This window comes from Coturnix japonica, chromosome 8 (genome assembly GCF_001577835.2).
Source record: "Coturnix japonica isolate 7356 chromosome 8, Coturnix japonica 2.1, whole genome shotgun sequence".
Lineage (NCBI taxonomy): Eukaryota > Metazoa > Chordata > Aves > Galliformes > Phasianidae > Coturnix > Coturnix japonica.
This window is the reverse complement of record NC_029523.1, coordinates 4,872,179-4,890,716: the sequence shown is the minus strand read 5'-3', so window position 1 is coordinate 4,890,716 and position 18,538 is coordinate 4,872,179. Positions and strand designations below refer to the sequence as shown.

General features: G+C 43.7%; 1 protein-coding gene across 3 annotated transcripts in view; it reads left to right on the top strand.

Moving 5' to 3' along the window:
• Nucleotides 1-18,538, top strand: part of COP1 (COP1 E3 ubiquitin ligase) — a 120,016-nt gene that overhangs the window by 72,814 nt on the left and 28,664 nt on the right. For all 3 annotated transcript variants that reach the window (XM_015869783.1, XM_032446164.1, XM_032446163.1), the window contains exons 16-18: nucleotides 12,346-12,463; nucleotides 16,071-16,195; nucleotides 17,252-17,412. In XM_015869783.1, coding sequence (XP_015725269.1) covers nucleotides 12,346-12,463; nucleotides 16,071-16,195; nucleotides 17,252-17,412 — 404 coding nt within the window. The remainder of the gene's footprint in view (nucleotides 1-12,345; nucleotides 12,464-16,070; nucleotides 16,196-17,251; nucleotides 17,413-18,538) is intronic.

The window sequence follows — 18,538 nt, the reverse complement described above, 5'->3', positions numbered from 1 at the left end:
GAATGATGTGATATTAATGACCAAGAAAGCAGCATGCCTTTTTGGAAGAGAATTAATGTTTTCCAGCTGAAAGCAAGGTCTTACCTTAATAGATTCTCCTGGGTAAGTACTTCGCTCTACTGAAAGCCAGCAATGACTCAGAAAGGATCTATCTGTGTGAAAATGTGATATGTTTAGGGTGGAGTTAAGCAACTTCTTTGAGCTTAAGCTATAGGATTGCCTTTAGCTTTTGAATCGAGTTTGGTATTCAAAGGCACGGGCTAAGGTTAGGCATTTCTTTGAAGCATGTGGATAAAGTTCACAGCAGCACAGAAAATTCAGCCTTTATGGAACTGGTGCAGCATGCAGCAGTCCAGGACTTGCCTGTAAATTCTGTTGAGCTGGACCTGCAGGGTATCTTACCTTTTTAAGGGTATTCAGTGAGTTTCTTCTAGTCTGTAATCTCTGAGGCTATTGACAGGGAAAGATGGGGGCAAGGCCATGCTTTTCCAAGTGCATGCCTGACATAGTATGGCTTAAACTAATTCCAGAAACTGTGCCAAGTGTTTCATTTGTTGCAGGCTAGGAAAGCATCTGCAGCCCTTCTTCAGTCTCCTAAGGGTCCCTTGAGGGAAGGTGTCTGTGTTTGACATGGTCTCACACAACATCTTTGTTATGAAACTTAGAAAATGTGGGATAAATAAGTAGATGGTGCATTGAGCTGACTGGCAGAGCTCAGAGGGTGGTCATCAGCAGCACAGAGACTGGCTGGAGGTATAACTTGATCATCTCTTTTGGTCCTTTCCAGCTCCTATGATTCTGTGGTTTCAGCCAATGGTAGTAATCATATGTCTGTACTGATAGTAATTAATCTGGGGGAAGCGCTGAGCTTAGTAAGATTGTTTAGTTTAGAACACTGTCTTGAAGGTTTCATTTAAAAGTGATCCCTCTTCATAAATGCTGGAATGTAATATAAATTGAAGTATCAAACTGCCTTCTGTCCTGATGCCTGTCCAAAGACTGTCTTTCTGGCTCAGATTTCAGACGTGTAAGGTAGATCTGCACCTGTTCAGAACTGGGAAATGGAGGAACTGCAGCCATACCATGTTACTTAAACCAGTGCTGTGTAAACTGACCTGCCTGTGTGGGCACAACAGAGAGATGCCAGCTCAGCCAGGCACTGTGCAGTGCCTTTAGATCACGCTGGGACAGGAAAAAAAACCCAAAACCCATTTACAGGCATGAAGAAGGTGTTGTATGTACAGATTTCAGGACTTAAAGCTTATTTCACGTTATTTACACAGAAAAAGTCATCTCAGATTCACTGGGTCAATACATACATTGCAGTACATAGTGAATACCACTACAGAGACCTACTGGGAGGTACCAGACTATCCAAGAGATCATCACACTTCAGTGCCAAGTGAACGAATGAAATGAACTTGAGAAGCTCCATTTGATTCTCTGGAGAAAAGGATAAATCTGCCATTAGCAAGAAATGAGCTTTCTTATTGTTTGCTTAAATATTCTTTTCCCCAACATTTTGTCTTACAACCAGTGCTGAAATCATTTAGTCAACACTACAAACTTCAAATTAAGATTGAAATAAGCCTTGAAATTGAGGAACAGAATAGGCAGCTCTGAGATTCATCTTTTCCTCCCAATGTCAAATTGCTCTTGCTAGGACTTTTTGCTCTATTGCTAAGCGTTGAATTTGCTTCAACCTCAGTTTCCAAAGCTGCAGTTTGTTTCTGATGGCTGAATTTAAAGGAATTACTTATTTGAATGACATCTTCTCTAGTGCCTCATTGTTGTACCTCCTTTTCAAACTGCTTACAGGTTTTTATTTGAGGACAGTGTACAATTGGACTTAGACAACACAGAGTACCTTTTCCATACAAACTGGTGAAAATTGTCACCTTGTTTAGGAAGAAATCTGCAACGTACAAATGCAGTGTGATCTGTTTTCTAGAAGGCTCCATTCCACAGTGTCTGAACATCTGGAGAATGCCCATGTTTTGTAAGAGGAGAGTTTCAAGATGCTTGGCCTAGATTGTGAGGAGCTTGTCTTCAGTTCCTACTGTTAGACACTTGCATCTCAATTTGGTGACAAAAAGAAAGGCTGTAGATGTATGTACACATCCAATTGTCCTTCCTGTGGGTCATTTCATTGCCTAGTTACGTCATAGATTGCCTCTTTTCCACATTGGATTCCTGTGTATTGTCATGTACTTCTTCCATACTTATTTTCTCATCTGCATTATCTACCATATCTTCAGGGTTTTGATTGAAGCACTCCAATCTGAAGTCTGAGTGTTAGTGATTGTGACATAATAATATCTTTAATATTCATCATCTCTTCCAACAAGGCTGGAATCTACTTTGATGGCCATTTAAGCGATGAGTGAGATCACCACCTCCAAAACCTCAGAGGAGGAGGCTTGTATCTCCTCAGGCCAGACAGGCACAGCATAGTGCTGGGCACACATCAGGTTTGGCTGAGAATTAGACAAACCTGTGTCCTCAGTTGCACATTGTAATGCCTATTGCAGCAACCTGCACTTTTCCTAGAACCAGTTTGGTTGCTCTTTGTGCTTGTGTGGTGGTTCTTGTGTGATGTTTGCTGATGTAATAGAAATCCTAAAGCTGTTGCTCCATAAACATGCTAATAAAATCTTAGGGAGGATGTTCCTTTTCATATCTATCTTTTATAGTGTATCAGGCCTTCACCTGCATGAAGTTGTTGTCTTGGACCTTGTGGTCAGTGTAAGCCTGACTACCACCTTCCTCACTGCTCCATGACCTCCAATGCTTTGAGGGAATTAGTAACAAGACTTTTGTTTTGCACTAAGGTCAAATGTTGCGTGCAGCAAGTACATTGAATCAGGAGAGATCTGCTCAGCAAATGAGGTGGTACTGATGGCTTTGATGGATGTAGCCAGCAGTCTTTGTACAAGACTTCTGGTGCACCTGAGACAGTTCAGATCTTCAGACATGTATCTAAATTATAGCATGGGTTGGGGGACTTCTTACGATTAAATTACTTAACATATTCTGGGTGTCATGAAAGTCGTTTATGGTCATTGAAGTATATGAATTAGTGGATATAGTCATACACATCCATTGTCAAGAAGAAGAGTTTGAATAAGAGTCTGAACAGCGGATTTCTGCAGGTCTGCTATTGTCTTCATTAGTTTTGTAACACTGACAGATCTGCCTTATCTTTACTGAGTATTTTGGGTTTTTTTCCAGCAATCTGATATAAGAAAAACTTTGAATTGCACACAGACCATCTATCCCTTACTCCTATGAGAAATCTCTGCAGTTCTTTAAAGCCATGAAGGTCAAAGTTGCAAAGGAGTTCAAGAGAAGTCTGTTTTGCTCCCCTTCCCACCTCAACTATTTTTCTCAATGGATTAAGATCTCTAAAGCTTTATGTCTCTTCCCTCTCCCCTTAATATGGGACAAGTTACTTAGCGGAGGCTTTATGGGCTGAGGCTTTAGACAAGTCAATAAAAAACGTCCCCGGTGCATAAAGACCATTCTCCATACCTTGGCAAATGTCATCTGTATCTTCAAGCCATAGGGAATCTGTCGAATCCAAAGGTTAAAAAATAGGTGGCAGATCCCATCAAGGCTGCTGTTCCCTTTTTCTGTTCAGCAGAGGGAGATATAGATCTTCAGTGAAATGCTAGTGTTGATATATATTAAAAAAGAAAAGCATTTGGTGTAAGAGATTACAATCAGTGGCTGAAGCAGAGTATCATCCTCCCTGCAGAGCTCTGTCGGCGTATATCATATGCTAACCTGTAGCCCACTGCTGTCACCTCCCTGAGCCTTTCCTTGGAAGAGTGCTTACTGAGCTATTGGTTTTGCCAGCCATGAGACTGACCCTACCAGTTGTGCTCCGTGCAACTGCAGCTCCCTTGAATTCAGTTTGCATGTGGTGAGCCTTTCCCATATTGCTTTTTGTATCATCCAGTCTGCCCTACAGAAGGTTGCTAGGCATTTCCTTCTTCTCAGAACTGCGTTCTGCCTTTGTTTACGTGGAGATCAGGGCTGGATTTGTGTGTTGGATTCTTTAAATATGATGGGCAGTTGCCTCCAATAGTGGTCTTTATTACAGCATGAGAAAATGAGATTGTCAGAATGCAGTCATCCCCAAAAACCTGCGTGCCTTCTTCTGCTTTAGAAACTCCCCATAACAGCCCTACTAACATCACTGCTCTGTGTTTTACTTAACAGATAGATTTCAGATTTTGCCACCAGCAAAACAAATCATACGAACCTTGCTTACTGTTGCATAGTCCTCTGAGCCAGGATGTAAGGGAAGAGAACATCAGGGAGCTTCAACCCACAGGGAAAAATCTATTGAGTGCTTTTCCAACCCTGGGCCCTTGGTGGGTGGCTGTTAAATGCTTGTGATGTGTATGAGCTCCCTGGGAGTGCTGTACAGAGGTGTTTGAGACCACTTGTCTAGACAGAACTCGGAGAGCAAACATGAATGAAGCACTGCATCCCAAATCACGTTGGGTGCACACATGAAATACAAAATAAGGACGTTGTTCCAGTTGGCTGCTGCAGAGCAAGGCATTGCTCCTTGAATACCTTGCTGAGTTTCCCCACCAGGGTAAAAGAAAATGGATATCCAGGAAAACTGTTCTTTTCTTTTAAAAAGAAGAGGTAAAACAAATGCTTCAAACGGGTAGTTTTGTTTTAGTTATATAAACAGAATGCTTGTAACTTCTGCAACGGAGCGTTGTGAATATGAAGCTATACCCAGCAAACATTGTAATTGTGCCTGTAACACTGACTGCACTGGGATAGAATTTTCTTTGTTTGTGAGGTCTTTTGATGGGAAGCTATGGACAGGAAAAATAAATAGCAGTTAACTCAGCCTGGTGCTGTGATGATCTTCCAGCAGGGAAATGCTGGGATGAAATGGTTTTATCTCTCTTCTCTCCTCGCCATGTGATTTGTCATGCTGCAAGTGCAGAACGCTGCATTCTTCAGCAAAATGCTCCGGATTGTTTTGTCTGCCAAAGGCTCTTTGCTTCAAACTATATCAAACCCATATTTAATCTCTTCGCTTACAGGAGAGGAAATAGTTTGTAAAGAGGGCACTGGTGTCAACTCACTGCTGTTGATATTATCCAATTTCTTCAGGAAATTCTTGTGTTAATTTTTGTTGCAGGGCTTTGTTTTCTTGAATTCAAGTCCATTTTGTTCCCCGTGCTTAACGTGTTGCTGTCTTCTCTCTTTTTTTTCCAAAGCATCTATTTTCTTAATGTAGTGGAAACTGTCATGTTGTCTTTTCTCCTTGCAATTGCTTGCGATGGACCAAAGCCTGTGTTGAGCCTTGTCCATTCTGGTCTTATTCTGTAGAGTGAAATCAATCTTTTGTAAAGCTTCTTTGGCTGGAAGGTTTTCTTACTATTCTTTCTTTCTTCCATACTCTCTTATACACTGGAAAAGACCATCCTTCATGTTCCTTAGTGCAATGGATTATTCCCGGGGCTGGAGCACTCAACCCTATGCTCAAACTCCAGTCTACCTCTCTGTCATAGGGAAAGCTAACTTTCCATCTCACTCCCTTATAGACCTCAAAGTGCTGTTGTTTGTTGTTACAGACTCTGCAAAAGTTGAAGTTCTGTAGTTCATTTTCCTTCCTTCTTTCCTTCTTTCCTTCTTTCCTTCTTTCCTTCTTTCCTTCTTTCCTTCTTTCCTTCTTTCCTTCTTTCCTTCTTTCCTTCTTTTCTCTTCTTTCCTTCTTTCCTTCTTTCCTTCTTTCCTTCAAGAATAAAGTTAATTACACTTAACAAAGGTTGCATGGCAGCACCTCGTGCCACCTCCAGTATGTGGGAGTAAGTAGGCAAAACGTGAAAGATCTGAGATTCCAGAATAATAATAACAAACGGCTTAAGCAAATTTGAATCTTAAATTAAAGGAAATCTATTTTAATGTGTTTCATCTTTGAAGCTTAGGCACCGATAGCAGTTTTCTGTCTTATCTCAGATGTCTGAGAAATAGCTACACTTGTTTATTTGGCCCTTACTCAGCTTGCATGTTATGTGCACTGGTCCTTACAGAAAAGTCATCTTCAGTGTAATGCAATATAGTGCACCATATGACAGTGTACCACAGTTCATGTGAGCTTATTTTAAGATCAGGATGTTGTCCCTTTTCATCTCCTTCCTCTTTCTCTGCACTAACAGAAGAAAAGTTTTCAACAGGGAAGACTGAGATTGTACCTTCTGATACTGCTTCTGTTTTTAGCTTAGCCAGAGTCTTTACCTTTGAGGATGCAAGCTTCCCTTTTGTAGGACAGAACTGTACTGAGCCTGGCAGAAAAAAAGGCTTTTGGTTAACTCATCTTGATGGCAAAGTTCTGTTTTTCCTATTGCTTGTTTGTGTACGGTGAACAAGAATTCTTTAAGGTGGCCTGCCCTTCTCTCTATGGCATAGCACTCGTGGGAGTGATAACATGTACTCTTTATGTTCACTCAGACACATGAAATGCAAGCTTTTGTTTGGACCTCTAGGCTCGAAGCAATGCAATGCATTGGGGTATGACTATGTGTTTAACTCTCTTCTTTGTGAGCAAGTTGCCTAGATATAGTTCTGGATAGTTTTGAAGGCCTTGTTCTCTCCTTTCTGTGTGCTGTATGTTCTTGCTTACACTTGGTAGAAGAGGAATGAGTGAAAGACCATTTTCTATAGGTAGATATTTAAATATAAATATTGGGGTTTCATTGAACTCCTTCAGTGCATATTGAGCAATGGGTGCTTCCCTCAGGATGTCCAAAATAATTTTTTAACCAGCCTATCTTCCTTTACTTCTTTGTGCTTTTTGTGGTCTTTTTTGTGCCCTTTTGTTTGTATTGGTTTTGTATTGGATAACCTGACTGGAGGAGGGCGGACGTATCTTGCACCAATATTGCCCAGATTCAGATCAAACGTTACCAGGCAAGTTGTATAAATATTCCCCTCCACTCCTCAGTCAGATTTATATAAATATCTTTAATTTTCACTACCTGTCATGCAGACTTTCACTGTGGCAAAGGGCAGCAGCTTTGATCCAAACTTGAATATCACAGAGGGGGAAAAAGAAAGCAGACAAATCTGAGGGAATAATCAACCACTGACATGAGATACTAGATAAACAGGTAAGGCTGTTGTGAACAAAGAAACACAAGAGAAATACACTTAAGTGCTGTTTTCTAGCCTGGGCTTCTGTTTCAGTGAAACAGCAGCAGCACAAGACATGCTGGACTGTAGGCTGGAGCTGGAGCATTGATACAGAAAGTGGATTTGGCCCCTTGTTTATTTTTAAGAAATTACTAATAATTTGAAATGTGCTTGGATAACAAAAGGCCTTTAGCAGACCTCAAGTAGCATCTGATTTGTTGCTTTCCAACTTTGGATGCTGGTGTCTTCCTGGCTATAGCATCTGTGTGGTCAGAGCCACTGGCATTCCCAGGCATGTAAGCCCTTGAAAAATGAGCACAACTTAAATTGCTTATATTCTGAGTAGATCAATAACATAAATATTGAACAGCTGAGAAATATGCATTTCTGAATGAAGTAAGAAAAATGGTCGTCAGTTTGTCAGCAATTCAGTTTTCCTAAGGAGAGCTACAGGACCTTTGCGTGCAGCTCTTGGGGCTTTCTAGTCGTCACATCTATTGAATACAAAGCTGTTGCATTGCAGGTAAGCTGTTGTTTTGCTGTCCTTGGCTTGGTATTCCTTCTAGGAAGCGGTTCTCAGTCAGAAAAAAAAGCCTTGGAGGGCTGCGAGGTACTTGGAGCTGTAGGGTAGTTAATGCTGCTGGTGAAGGACGTGACGTGGAAGATGAATGTGGCTTGGAACTGCTGGTACCTGGAGAGTTGGATTGGTCTGTGTGCGTCACCACCGCGATGCACAGGTACTCAGAGGAACATTAGGGGGAAAAAAAATCTGCTGCCCTACGATGCTCTTTGCTAACCTTGATCCAAAGTTGCTGTTCTTCAGTATATTTTAAGAGCTTTTCAATAGGTGATGTGAATTTAGAGCCTTCTGGTAACAGCTGTTCCGTGAACTTTAGCAGCAAATCTCCCTAAGTGTAAGGAAAAACATTTTAGGCAAAAACACAGACTTTGCTCTTCTTTATTGTTGTTTAAACCACTGAAAATCCAAGAGCAATTACATCTTATAAAATTACTGAAGCTGCTGCCGGGTCCATTAGCAATTCCCAGCTCTCTTTGTGGAAGTATTTCACCTGGTTCCCTGTAACCAGATCATCAGTTTGTTCACTCCTTCCTTTGTGTCCAAGCTGTGATGGAGATGCTCATCTCCTCGCGGTGTTCCAGCCCTACTGCTTGCCCTGCTAATTTACAAGCCAGCCTGTGAGTGATGGCAGCCTCTGCAGATATAGGCTGCATTTCCTGGTGGTGGGAGGGGGGGGGGGGGGGGGGGGGGGGGGGGGGGGGGGAATTGGGGGGGGGGGGGGGGGGGGGGGGGGGGGGGGGCTGGGGCATCTCTGGGAAGCTTTGCTGGACTTGTCAGTGCTTGGCAATAGAAAGTCTGAATTCCTGATGAGTTGTCGCCTGGGCAGCCCAAAGGTGAAAGCGCTGCTTCATTGGGGAAGTAAGCACTTCTGGAAGTGCTATTTAAAAACTCAGCCCTGTGGTCTGTGACCTCGTGGCAGTGGTAGCTGAGCTGAGCTGCCCTTTCTTTGCCTTCTGAGACCATTAAAAAAAAAAAAAAAGAGCGATAAAAACAGATATAATATGACCTGATTAATCTGAATTCAGGAGGAGCAGCAGCAGAATTCTGTCATGCTCGGTGTCTGCGGTGACATTGAATTAGATGAGAATTGCTTCAGAGTGTTTAATTTGTTATGGTATGTATACATACCCCTTCCCATTATCTCGTATATATTTCAATTAAGCCAGAACACAGAAGCAGAAGTGGAGAGCTGCTTCTGCCTCGGGGTTAGGTGTGAGGCTTTGCACTGTGGAAACATCATTTGGAAGTTGTTTGAAGTGAGCTTTTGGGTTCGGGTGGGAACTGTAGACCTTAACAAATAAAACTTGCTGGATGATGGTTTTTAATGCTCAACGAAACAAGGAAATCAATAGAGCCACCAAGGTTGGAAAAGACTTATGAGATGATCCAGTCCAGCCGTCCACCTATCACCAATAGATCTCACTGGAGCTGTGCATGGCTGGCACCAAAACAAACACACTCGCGGCTTCTAGAAATATGCAAACTGCTTTAAAAGTTGAAGGGCAATCACAGAACTTGGGGGCTGAGTCCCCTCAATGCCCACTCCGCTCTCCTGACCACCAGCTGGATGCTGGGACCCCTTATTGCTGAGCTGCACAGCACTCAATGCCTCTGTGCCCTCATCCCAGTCCACCCCGTGGGGCTCCTACTGGGCTAACTGGGTGTTGTGTTCCTCTCATTTAGCTTCATTTTCGGGCTCTGCTCTTCCTCAGCAGATGGCGTTTTTTATCTTGTTTGCGGAAAGTCCATATGGCCTGAAAGAGAGAGTATCTCTTTAATTGTAAAACATGACCACCTGTTCTGGTTTTAATGAATGCAGTATGCGTTTGTCTTCACATAACTACTTTAAAAATAGCTGCTTCAGTCGAATAAGAAAAAAAAAAAACCTCAATTGTGCGCCAACACTCGGGCTGCTGAAATAATCAATTAATAATTAAGTGGCTAATTTTAGAGCCCACTGGCCTTGCTGTTCCCCCCGGCCCTGCAGTGATGAGAGCAGACAGTGATTGATTGCCCTGCTGCCATGGGGAGGCATGTTGTGCTGGGTGCCAGCGGACTTCCAGCTGTTTGTTGCCATATTTTGGAGGCGAGTGCAACTCCATTTCCCTTTGCTGCAATGGACTGCTGGTTCCTGCTGCAGCCCTTGCCTTTCCCCGTTGTCCAGATGCTTTGAGACGTTCTCATTCAGCCCATCCGCAGTTCCCCCTTTCCCTGTCACCCTCTGAAGGATAAAATCTGGTGATCCAGAGGCATACTAATGACAGGCCAGCTGGAGAGGAGGCTGAAACTGGGAGCAAAAATAGGCTTGAAAGGCTTATCTACTAACTGGCTCATAATGGGAAGCCCTGCTAGGATCATTTCTGCTCATTAAAATAACAATTGCCAGTTAACTGTTTCATAGCTCCAAGAGGTGTAGCTCCCGGAGATGTATGCTGACCAGGTTAGCAAACCTGCCTGGTTTGAAGCAAGCTTTCAGAGAGATACAAGGGAGCAAGGTGCAGATTGTGCTGAAGGAATGATAACACTTAATCTGACATCTCCTTGAAAATTATCCCGTTGCTGAGTATGCATGTTACATCACTGTGTTGTTCTAAAGGTGATTAAATGCTTGAATTGTAGGAAAGCTCTTGGACTTTAGTTGGTACCATCACCCATTCTGAGGCTCCTGTTTTGGAGGTAGAAGGAACAGGAGCATGTGAAGGAGTGTTTGGGAGCATGGCACTTCCCAGTGCCCTGGTGCTAGTGGGAAGAGACACAGCAGCTGCAGAGCTTGAGCCCAGTTGGGAGGCTTGGCCAGGCCTTGCCTGCTTGAATCCTGGTGTCAGTGATGGAGAAGACTCAGAGTGTCTGCTTCTGCACTGCAAGAAGGACGTGGTTGGAGAGGGAGAGAACTGGAAACGCTTGTTATGCAGTGAAGTGAGGCACTTAAAGCAAAGAGGACACCTTACCTGCATGCCACATCTGACTGCAGGTTCTGCCATAGGGCCCTGTCCCTCTGTGTCCTGCAATTAGCCCCTTAATGTGGGTAAAAAGCTGCCTCTGCTCCAGGAGCTGCTGTTGGTCTGATCAATGGGAATCCAGTTATCATCCAAAGCACATGGGATACTGAGACAGCCAGGCACTGCTTGTGAGACTGAGAGCCCTGCTTCAAAACCATGCAAATACAGAAATAGCTGCAGCTATTGGCATTGAAATTCATTTCTGGGTAATCTTAGTGATAATCTTCCATTGGTGATGCTTGTTTCAGCAGAAGGAAGATTGAGTCAGTGTTGAGTGCTGTCTGGGTACGCTGAATTGCAAGGTTAGAAGGCTGAGGACAGTGGAGCTGTGCAGGGTCTGGGGCACAGTGTGATGGGAAGCAGCTGAGGGAATGGGATGGGGCAGTGTGGAGAAGAGGAGCTTGGAGACCTCATTGCTCTTTATAACTGCCTGAAAGGAGGCTGTGGTGAAGTAGGGGTTGGCCTTTGCTCCCAGGTAGCAGCAGCAGGATGAGAGGTGATGGTATCTAGTTGCACCAGCGGAGGTTCCGTTTGGATATTAGGGAAAATTTCTTCTGCAAAAGAATGGTTAGGCTTTGGCATAGGCTGTGCAGGGATGTGGTGGAGTCACTGTCCTTGGAGGTGTTTAAGAACTGTGGAGACGTGACATTGAGGGACATGGTTTAGTGCTCATGGTGGGGATGGGTCAAGGGTTGGACTAGATGCTCTTTTACAGGTCTTTTCCAACTTTAATGATTCTGTAATTCTAAGGGAGGCTTCCTGCTCTGCTTCCATGCACATGGTGTTGCCTGCCCTCCCTGGGTGTCCAGAGCAGCAGGAGATAATTAAATGAAGTTCAGCATTGACAATAGAAGGTCAGGGAGGGAGAAGCTGATTAACCTCATTAGGCTAGGAAGAGCACTGGGTGGCCTCAGGGCTTGGATCTCATGGGGGCTTCCATTCTTGCTTTTTCTTTTCCTGTTTTCCTGGGAGGTGGCATTTAGTTGTGGAGGAAATAAAATGTATTGCTAATTTTGTCGCAATCCTTTTTATGTGGTTGTGGCACTGCAGCACATCTGTGAATTAAATCTAAAGAACTGAAATTTAGTCTTTGCTCTTTCACAAGCAGAAATGCTTATTCTCTCTTGATCGGTAATAAAGCCCAAGGAGAGATGCAAAAACAAAAGTATAGAGGTTACCTGTGTAAGGTGAGCATGAGGAATTCAGTCTGTTTTCTGCTGTTTAAGTAGCAGACAGGCTGAGTTTGTAGCCTAATGTTCTTCAGCAGTTTTCCAAGAGGGGACAGATTGAGGAAGGAGAGGGGGGGGTGGCATAGAAGTGGCAATTAGGCTGCCCAGGCACAATGCCAAGAAAGGCAGGAGTGGTGAGAGTCCTTTTAGCTGCTGCCTTGCACATGGGCTGTGAGGTTTGTAGCACTGAATCCTGGAAGCAGCCCATTTGAAATGCTCCTTTCCTGTTGTGCAGATTGTTTACCCCAGTTGCAGCGTGAGGTGAGATATAGAAGGTATAGACAGCGCTTTCATTGTGTCTAATTACCTATGAGATGTCCCATTCATCCTTCCCAGCTGATAAATGTTACCTCTTCTTTCTTGTTTCCAGATCACTGTGTCCACTATTATGATCTTCGCAACACTAAGCAACCCATCATGGTGTTCAAAGGGCATCGCAAGGCAGTCTCCTACGCAAAATTTGTGAGTGGGGAGGAAATAGTCTCTGCGTAAGTATTTATTTTTATGCAGGGTAAGAACTTGGTAGCCCTTGGTTTCTGGCAGCTGTCACGGGCGCTTTGCAGGGTGGCCAGTGTGGGTGGATGCACACACTTGCTGTGCTTTTAGGAAGCAGATCTTTGCTTTTTCCAAGGCAAAAATAGAAATTTATTCCACGTGTTACTTGGCTGTACTCTATCTTATGCTGCTAAGAAGCTTGAGGAACATGAAGACAAGTAGATTCAACTTCTGTCCTTAAGCCCCAGCTTTGGGAAGTTGCAAGTTGATGGTCCTCCTCTAAAGAGCCTGTATGTTGAGGGTGCTCTTGACCAGAACCCTGCTGCAGACAAGGCTGCTGGCAGCCTGAGAATAGTAATCTGCAGCAGAAGGGCATCTGGTGAGTGACCGAAGTGATCAAATAGCGTTGCTACCGTTGAAGAGGGTGTTTGGCCACAACTTGAAAGCAACTCATGTGAGCCCATCCCAAAACTGAATATGGCTGCCTCCATTCTAAATAAGTTTTCAGTCATGTAGGGCAGAGTGTGTCTATCAGATGATGTGTGGAAATATTTGAAGGACCGGGTACATGAACAAAGCAGAGATGAGCCCCTGTTAAACGATGGGGAAAAGGCAAATAGGTTTTGTAGGCTACAGGCTGCTAGGGGAATGTTAGGTGTTGTACGTGAGTGTGTTGACATCAGGGGAGGCAGGGTGCAATCACAGGGTTAAATCTAGTCCCAACTTGCTTCCTTGAGCTGAGTAGATGTCTGTCTATCTCAGTTCTCTCCCATGTTTTCTCACAGCTTGCTCTAGCAGCCTGGAGCCAAAGCAGAGCTTCTTGAGGCGTACATCTGAGTATTCAGACTGCTGGTGAATTACGCTGATCAGAGCAGCGTGATGGAGGATTCCCCAGTGACTTCCAGTGCTGTTTGTATTTCATCAGCTCCTCTTCTTATTTCCATTAGCATTATAGCTCTTTAGAAGGGTGCAAATTCATACCTAGAACATAGATCAAATTAAATTGAATGCTTTGAACCAGATCTGACTAAGAAGAAAGCATTAACTAGAAGCATAAGGAGGCTGAGAACGTTTTACAGCCATGATGCATAGGATGCTGTGGGATTGAACTGCCCTGTCCTACTTGAGCTGTCCAGTTGAGAGTGGTTATCCCTGAGCCGTGGGAGGAATATTGATAGATCTGTTGGAATTGGACAGGCAGTAACAGGATGAGGGAGCTAACTGTAGGGCTCACCTATCTTTCTGTGTGAACAAAAGGAAGCATCAAAGAGAATAGATGTCTTAATTTTGCAAACTGGGGAGTCAGCAGTAGCGACTCCCAAAAGCCAAGTACCAATTCCTTTAAAGGAAAAAAAAAATAGTTTTGTATATTCAGATTCTTTAGATTTCTAGCTAAAGCTGTTTTATAGATTACATTGATTTACTGTGCCCTGTAGAGTTAGGTTTTGACCTCGAGAATGTTCAGAACTGCCTGGTATTTAGCACAACACATTGATTGCAGTGCTAATTTACAGAGAGGCAGATTTACCAGAGCAGCACATCCATGATGTGTTTTTTTTGGAGAGGGTATGAATCCAGAAGAGCAGTGTCACAGCAGAAGGATCAATAGCCTATTCTTATCCTTATGGCACAGTGGCAGGTAACCATCATCTTGTATGGCACACTTGTCCTAAGGAGTGAAAAAATGACCAGAGTGTGATAGAATATTGTTAACCTACTACTAATTGAATGCTTTTAATGCGAAGTGTTGTTTATTTTAATGAAGATCTAGAATGTATGTTACTAAAACACGGAGGTTAAGTGCCTGTATACGTAAGGTCGTCTTGATGGGTTAACTAATAGCAGAAGCTGTCACACGAACCTGACAGCTTGTAGACCAGGGATTATTCTGCTGCTTCTTCGCTCTGCCTTCTGAAATTTTTAGTTTCCAGGCAACTCTGAAGCTTTAAAAAGGGCCGTTTTAAAAATAACACTGCTATCCTAATAGCAAAGAAGGCAATGTCCTTGTACTTCTGGGCAGTAAAAAAAATGGCAAAAACAAACAACAATGAAAAAAAACAACAAATAATAAAAAAAAAAAAAAAACACCAAACCAGTAGTATATATGTTTTTCCCTTTTCTTTGTATTGCTCTGATGGTGAGTAGAAGGGGAAGGGAGAGTGAGCTGCAGCGAAGCTAGGGAAACTGAATGCTCTGTTTTAGGCCTCCCTGGTCAAGACCTGGGACTCAGATAGCACTTCTGCTCAAGTCACAGTGTTGGAGATACAGTTTGTACCTTCATGGGGATCTGACCTCGTGCTGTTATTACATATGACTAACAAATCTTGCTGCAGCTCCCTTATCTCTTCTTTGTCATTCCAGCTGTCATTGAGGGCTGAGATAAGGTTTCTGCAGTAAAGCACAAGGTGCATCTCTCTCATGCTATATTTTTAGGCAAATGTGACGTTGGACTAATGTGTTACGTTGGGAATATTTGATGGATATTGTTAGTGGGGTTGTTTTCCTTCCAACTCCCAGTATTTGAAAAGCAGTACGTCTGGGTGACACAGCCTATACCAGCCTCCCCTCTCTTCCATCTCATCCGGATGACAGGTCCTACTCCCATTCTCTTTGAAATTTAAGATCAAAACAGCTCTATCTGTTTTCTCGAGGGTGGGCTAACTGTGCTCCAGTGCCTTCCTCATCAGGAGTTGATGTGCTCACAACCGTAAGTCAGGGAGTGCTGGGACGTCGGAGCCTGGCTAGACAATAAATCCTGGCAGGTGAGAGAGGCTTGAGTCCCATCAGCTCTAAGGAAATGAATTAGCCCTGAGATCTGGGATCTTCCTATTTTGCCTGTGCTCTGCCAGCCTGAGAAGTCTACCTGCAGCACCTTGCTTTTGCCGAAAGGGAGGTTTGCTCACAGTAAATAGACGGGTATGTTTACAAGCGGGGTAACAATGCGAAACATCGACTTCAACTTAATCCCTATGGAGCTGTATATTTCTAAAAGTAATATTTAGCTTTGCTGTCAAGGTGAGAACAGCGAAAGTTTGAGATTTATATCTAGGCAGTCTCAATTACACAAGAGAAATCCACGTGAATTTAATGCAAGTAGTAATGCTGAACCCCCATAGGTTTCTATGTGCTGATGTTTGGTATTGGGAGAACGTCGTGCTTTGAAGGCAGCCAGAGGGGAGGAGACTGCCTTGAGTTGTGTAAAGGCATGAATGAGCATTTCAGCAAGCAGGCAGGAAGGAACAGACTTCCTCTGTGCTGTAGAAGTTAAAAAAAAATCGTGTCCCAGATCTGCAAGGATTTGAGGGAGGCAGTGTTGTCCCACAGGCTGTGCAGTTCAGTGGAGGACTCCGCAGTTGATAGGAGAGAGGAAGAGTAATATTGCAAGGAAGTATTTTATTCAAACATTTTGACAGGCTTTTAAAAAGAGCAGATACTTTCCCAGGCTCGGGCGGGGTTGCACGTGATTTAAAGTGGGATAAATCTCTGCAAGCGCACTAAGACTTCCCACATTAACACTGCAAGTAGGGTGTTCAGGAGCAGTGTTTCAAGCAAGGATTACCTGCCATATGGCAGCACTGTAACTTCAAGTCTTGTTTTCAGGTCAACAGACAGTCAGCTGAAGCTGTGGAACGTAGGGAAACCTCACTGCTTGCGCTCCTTCAAGGGCCACATCAATGAGAAGAATTTTGTAGGGCTGGCGTCCAACGGAGACTACATTGCCTGTGGTGAGTAAAGCAGCTGCCCTTACCCCAGGGCTGGTGGGACAGCTTGGGGTTCCTGCCTCTTCATTTGCGAAGCACAGCAGCAGCGTGCCATGTAGCTACATGGACTTCTTAGCAGAGGACTGTCCTGAGCTTCCCTGGGAACAATGTAAGCAGCTTAACCTAAGGGACTACTACTTGGTTTACCTTTCATTTGAGATGAGGTCTGTGTGTACAACAGTTCGGACTTGCTGCCACCAAAAACTTCTTGTTAACATAGTTGGTGTTGATACGACATACACCCTTCCAATTTTTCAGCTGATGCATCTTCCTGCATTTTTCTTAGGGAAGGTTAGCAGCCCGGAGCATGTGAGTGGGTCAAATACTTGTCACATAGTCTGCATGGTAAAGGACTGATTCCCTCATGGTGAACAACTTTCAGAAGACTTAATTCATCCTTAAGCAGTTACTCCTTGGGTCATTCCTGTCTTTTTGCTGCTTTTTGGACTGTTGAACCTCTGCAAATCCCCAGGTCTTGGTGGAAAAGCACTGGCAGGCTCATCCTTCTGAGATGGGTGGGATGGCTGCTTCAGGGACTGCAGGGACTTTAGCATGTGTTCTCTGATCCCTCCATAGCTTGTACGGCAGAAGTTGGGATGGATTTTAAATAAAGCCTACTTGCTGTCTAGTTTCTCTCACTTAAACCTCCATGGAACCTACTGTCATATTCGATTACTGCAAGCAAATGTATGACAGTGCTACCTGCCTCACAGCTGTGGCACTGAGCAGGCATTCCATAGATGCCATACTCAAAGGGCTTGACCCTAAGGAAGTTCTGGAGAAAAGCTGGGATCTGGTTTATTTTACATCTGCACTGCATACTGCAGTTGTTTTGTAATGAAGCCTATTCTCTTTGTAAGTGTGAAAGTTTGCTGTGGGTATGCCCAGTTGCCAAGGCACCACAAGCATGATGACAACTACTGGGAAGAAATGTCATTTCTTGAAAGAATAAAAGGGCTAAGAAACTGTATTTTTTTTGTCTGCTTCCAGAACATAATCTTCTGTATTTTTTATTTCTAGGAAGCGAAAATAATTCCCTTTACCTATACTATAAGGGCCTCTCAAAGACACTCCTGACATTCAAGTTTGATACGGTCAAGAGCGTCCTGGACAAGGACCGGAAGGAAGATGACACAAATGAATTTGTGAGTGCTGTCTGCTGGAGGGCACTACCAGATGGGGTAAGCTTTCTGCTCACTCACACAGCAGGGTGCTGAAAGGATGCCCTTCTGATTTCACAGCAAGTGGCATTGCTGAGGGCTCGGTTGCACTTGGTATTTGCCTGTTCATGGGTGTTGGAGGCCTGTGTAAGAAAGTGAAGACTGCAGGATGACTGGAGTGCTGTGAGCTGCAGGGAGAGGATGCCAGGGGATGAGGAACTGCTGTGGCCTGATGTTTTCCATCCATGTGTCTGAATACCTTTACTTTTGTGACTGAAATCCTAAAAGCAGCACTATACTTCTGGCTTTCCATTGTGTGCGCGCATTAGAGGAAGCATTGCTTTAATGAAGGCACTCACAGATACTCTCTGTGTACTCTGATTTAAACATTACCCTGTATAGATGGCTTGCTATTTGAAATGTGTGCCCCGTGTGTGGACGAGTAAATATATAAAAGAGGTGAGCCCTGGCTGCATTTACTTCAATGAGTACATCAGTAACAGGCAGTTTTTATATTTAAAGTGCGTACTAATGCTGCAAGCAGACCTGAATCCATGTTTTTGAGCATCCTTTAAGTGTGGGGAAGCTTTGGAAACCCAAGAGTGTTGCTTTTAATTCGGAGTGTCCTTGAAAACCTTGCATAAAGAACTTGAATGAGTGACTCTTCTGTGCAAGTATTTGCAGATCAGGTACTTAACTGGTTTTTTGGGAGGAGGAGGAGAGGATCTCATCCTAAATGCAGTCAATCAAGGAGCTGAAGTGGAATGTTGCCTAATTGATGTTTCTAGACATTACATTTACAAACGTAACTGTTTTAGAAGGGTAGCATCCACCACTTCTGTTTGAGTATGAAGAAATTGCCCCCACAACCGTGATTCAGTTGTCACTGGTGTAAACTCATTTCAGATGAATGCTTCTAAGTTAAAAGAAAGAAACCAAGGGGTAAAAATAAACACGACAAGTATCTAAAATGAAAGCTTGCTTTTCAGTTCAAAAGCAAAAAGCGGGTGGTTTCAGTTTGAGCTGTGGACATGAGACTGAATGGTGTAGGGCTGCTTACACTTCTGGCTGAGGAGTTTCGAGGCGTTTGGTACAGGCAGTTGTCATGTCTCAGATGGAGAGTTACTATAGGAAGTTGTGTGATTTC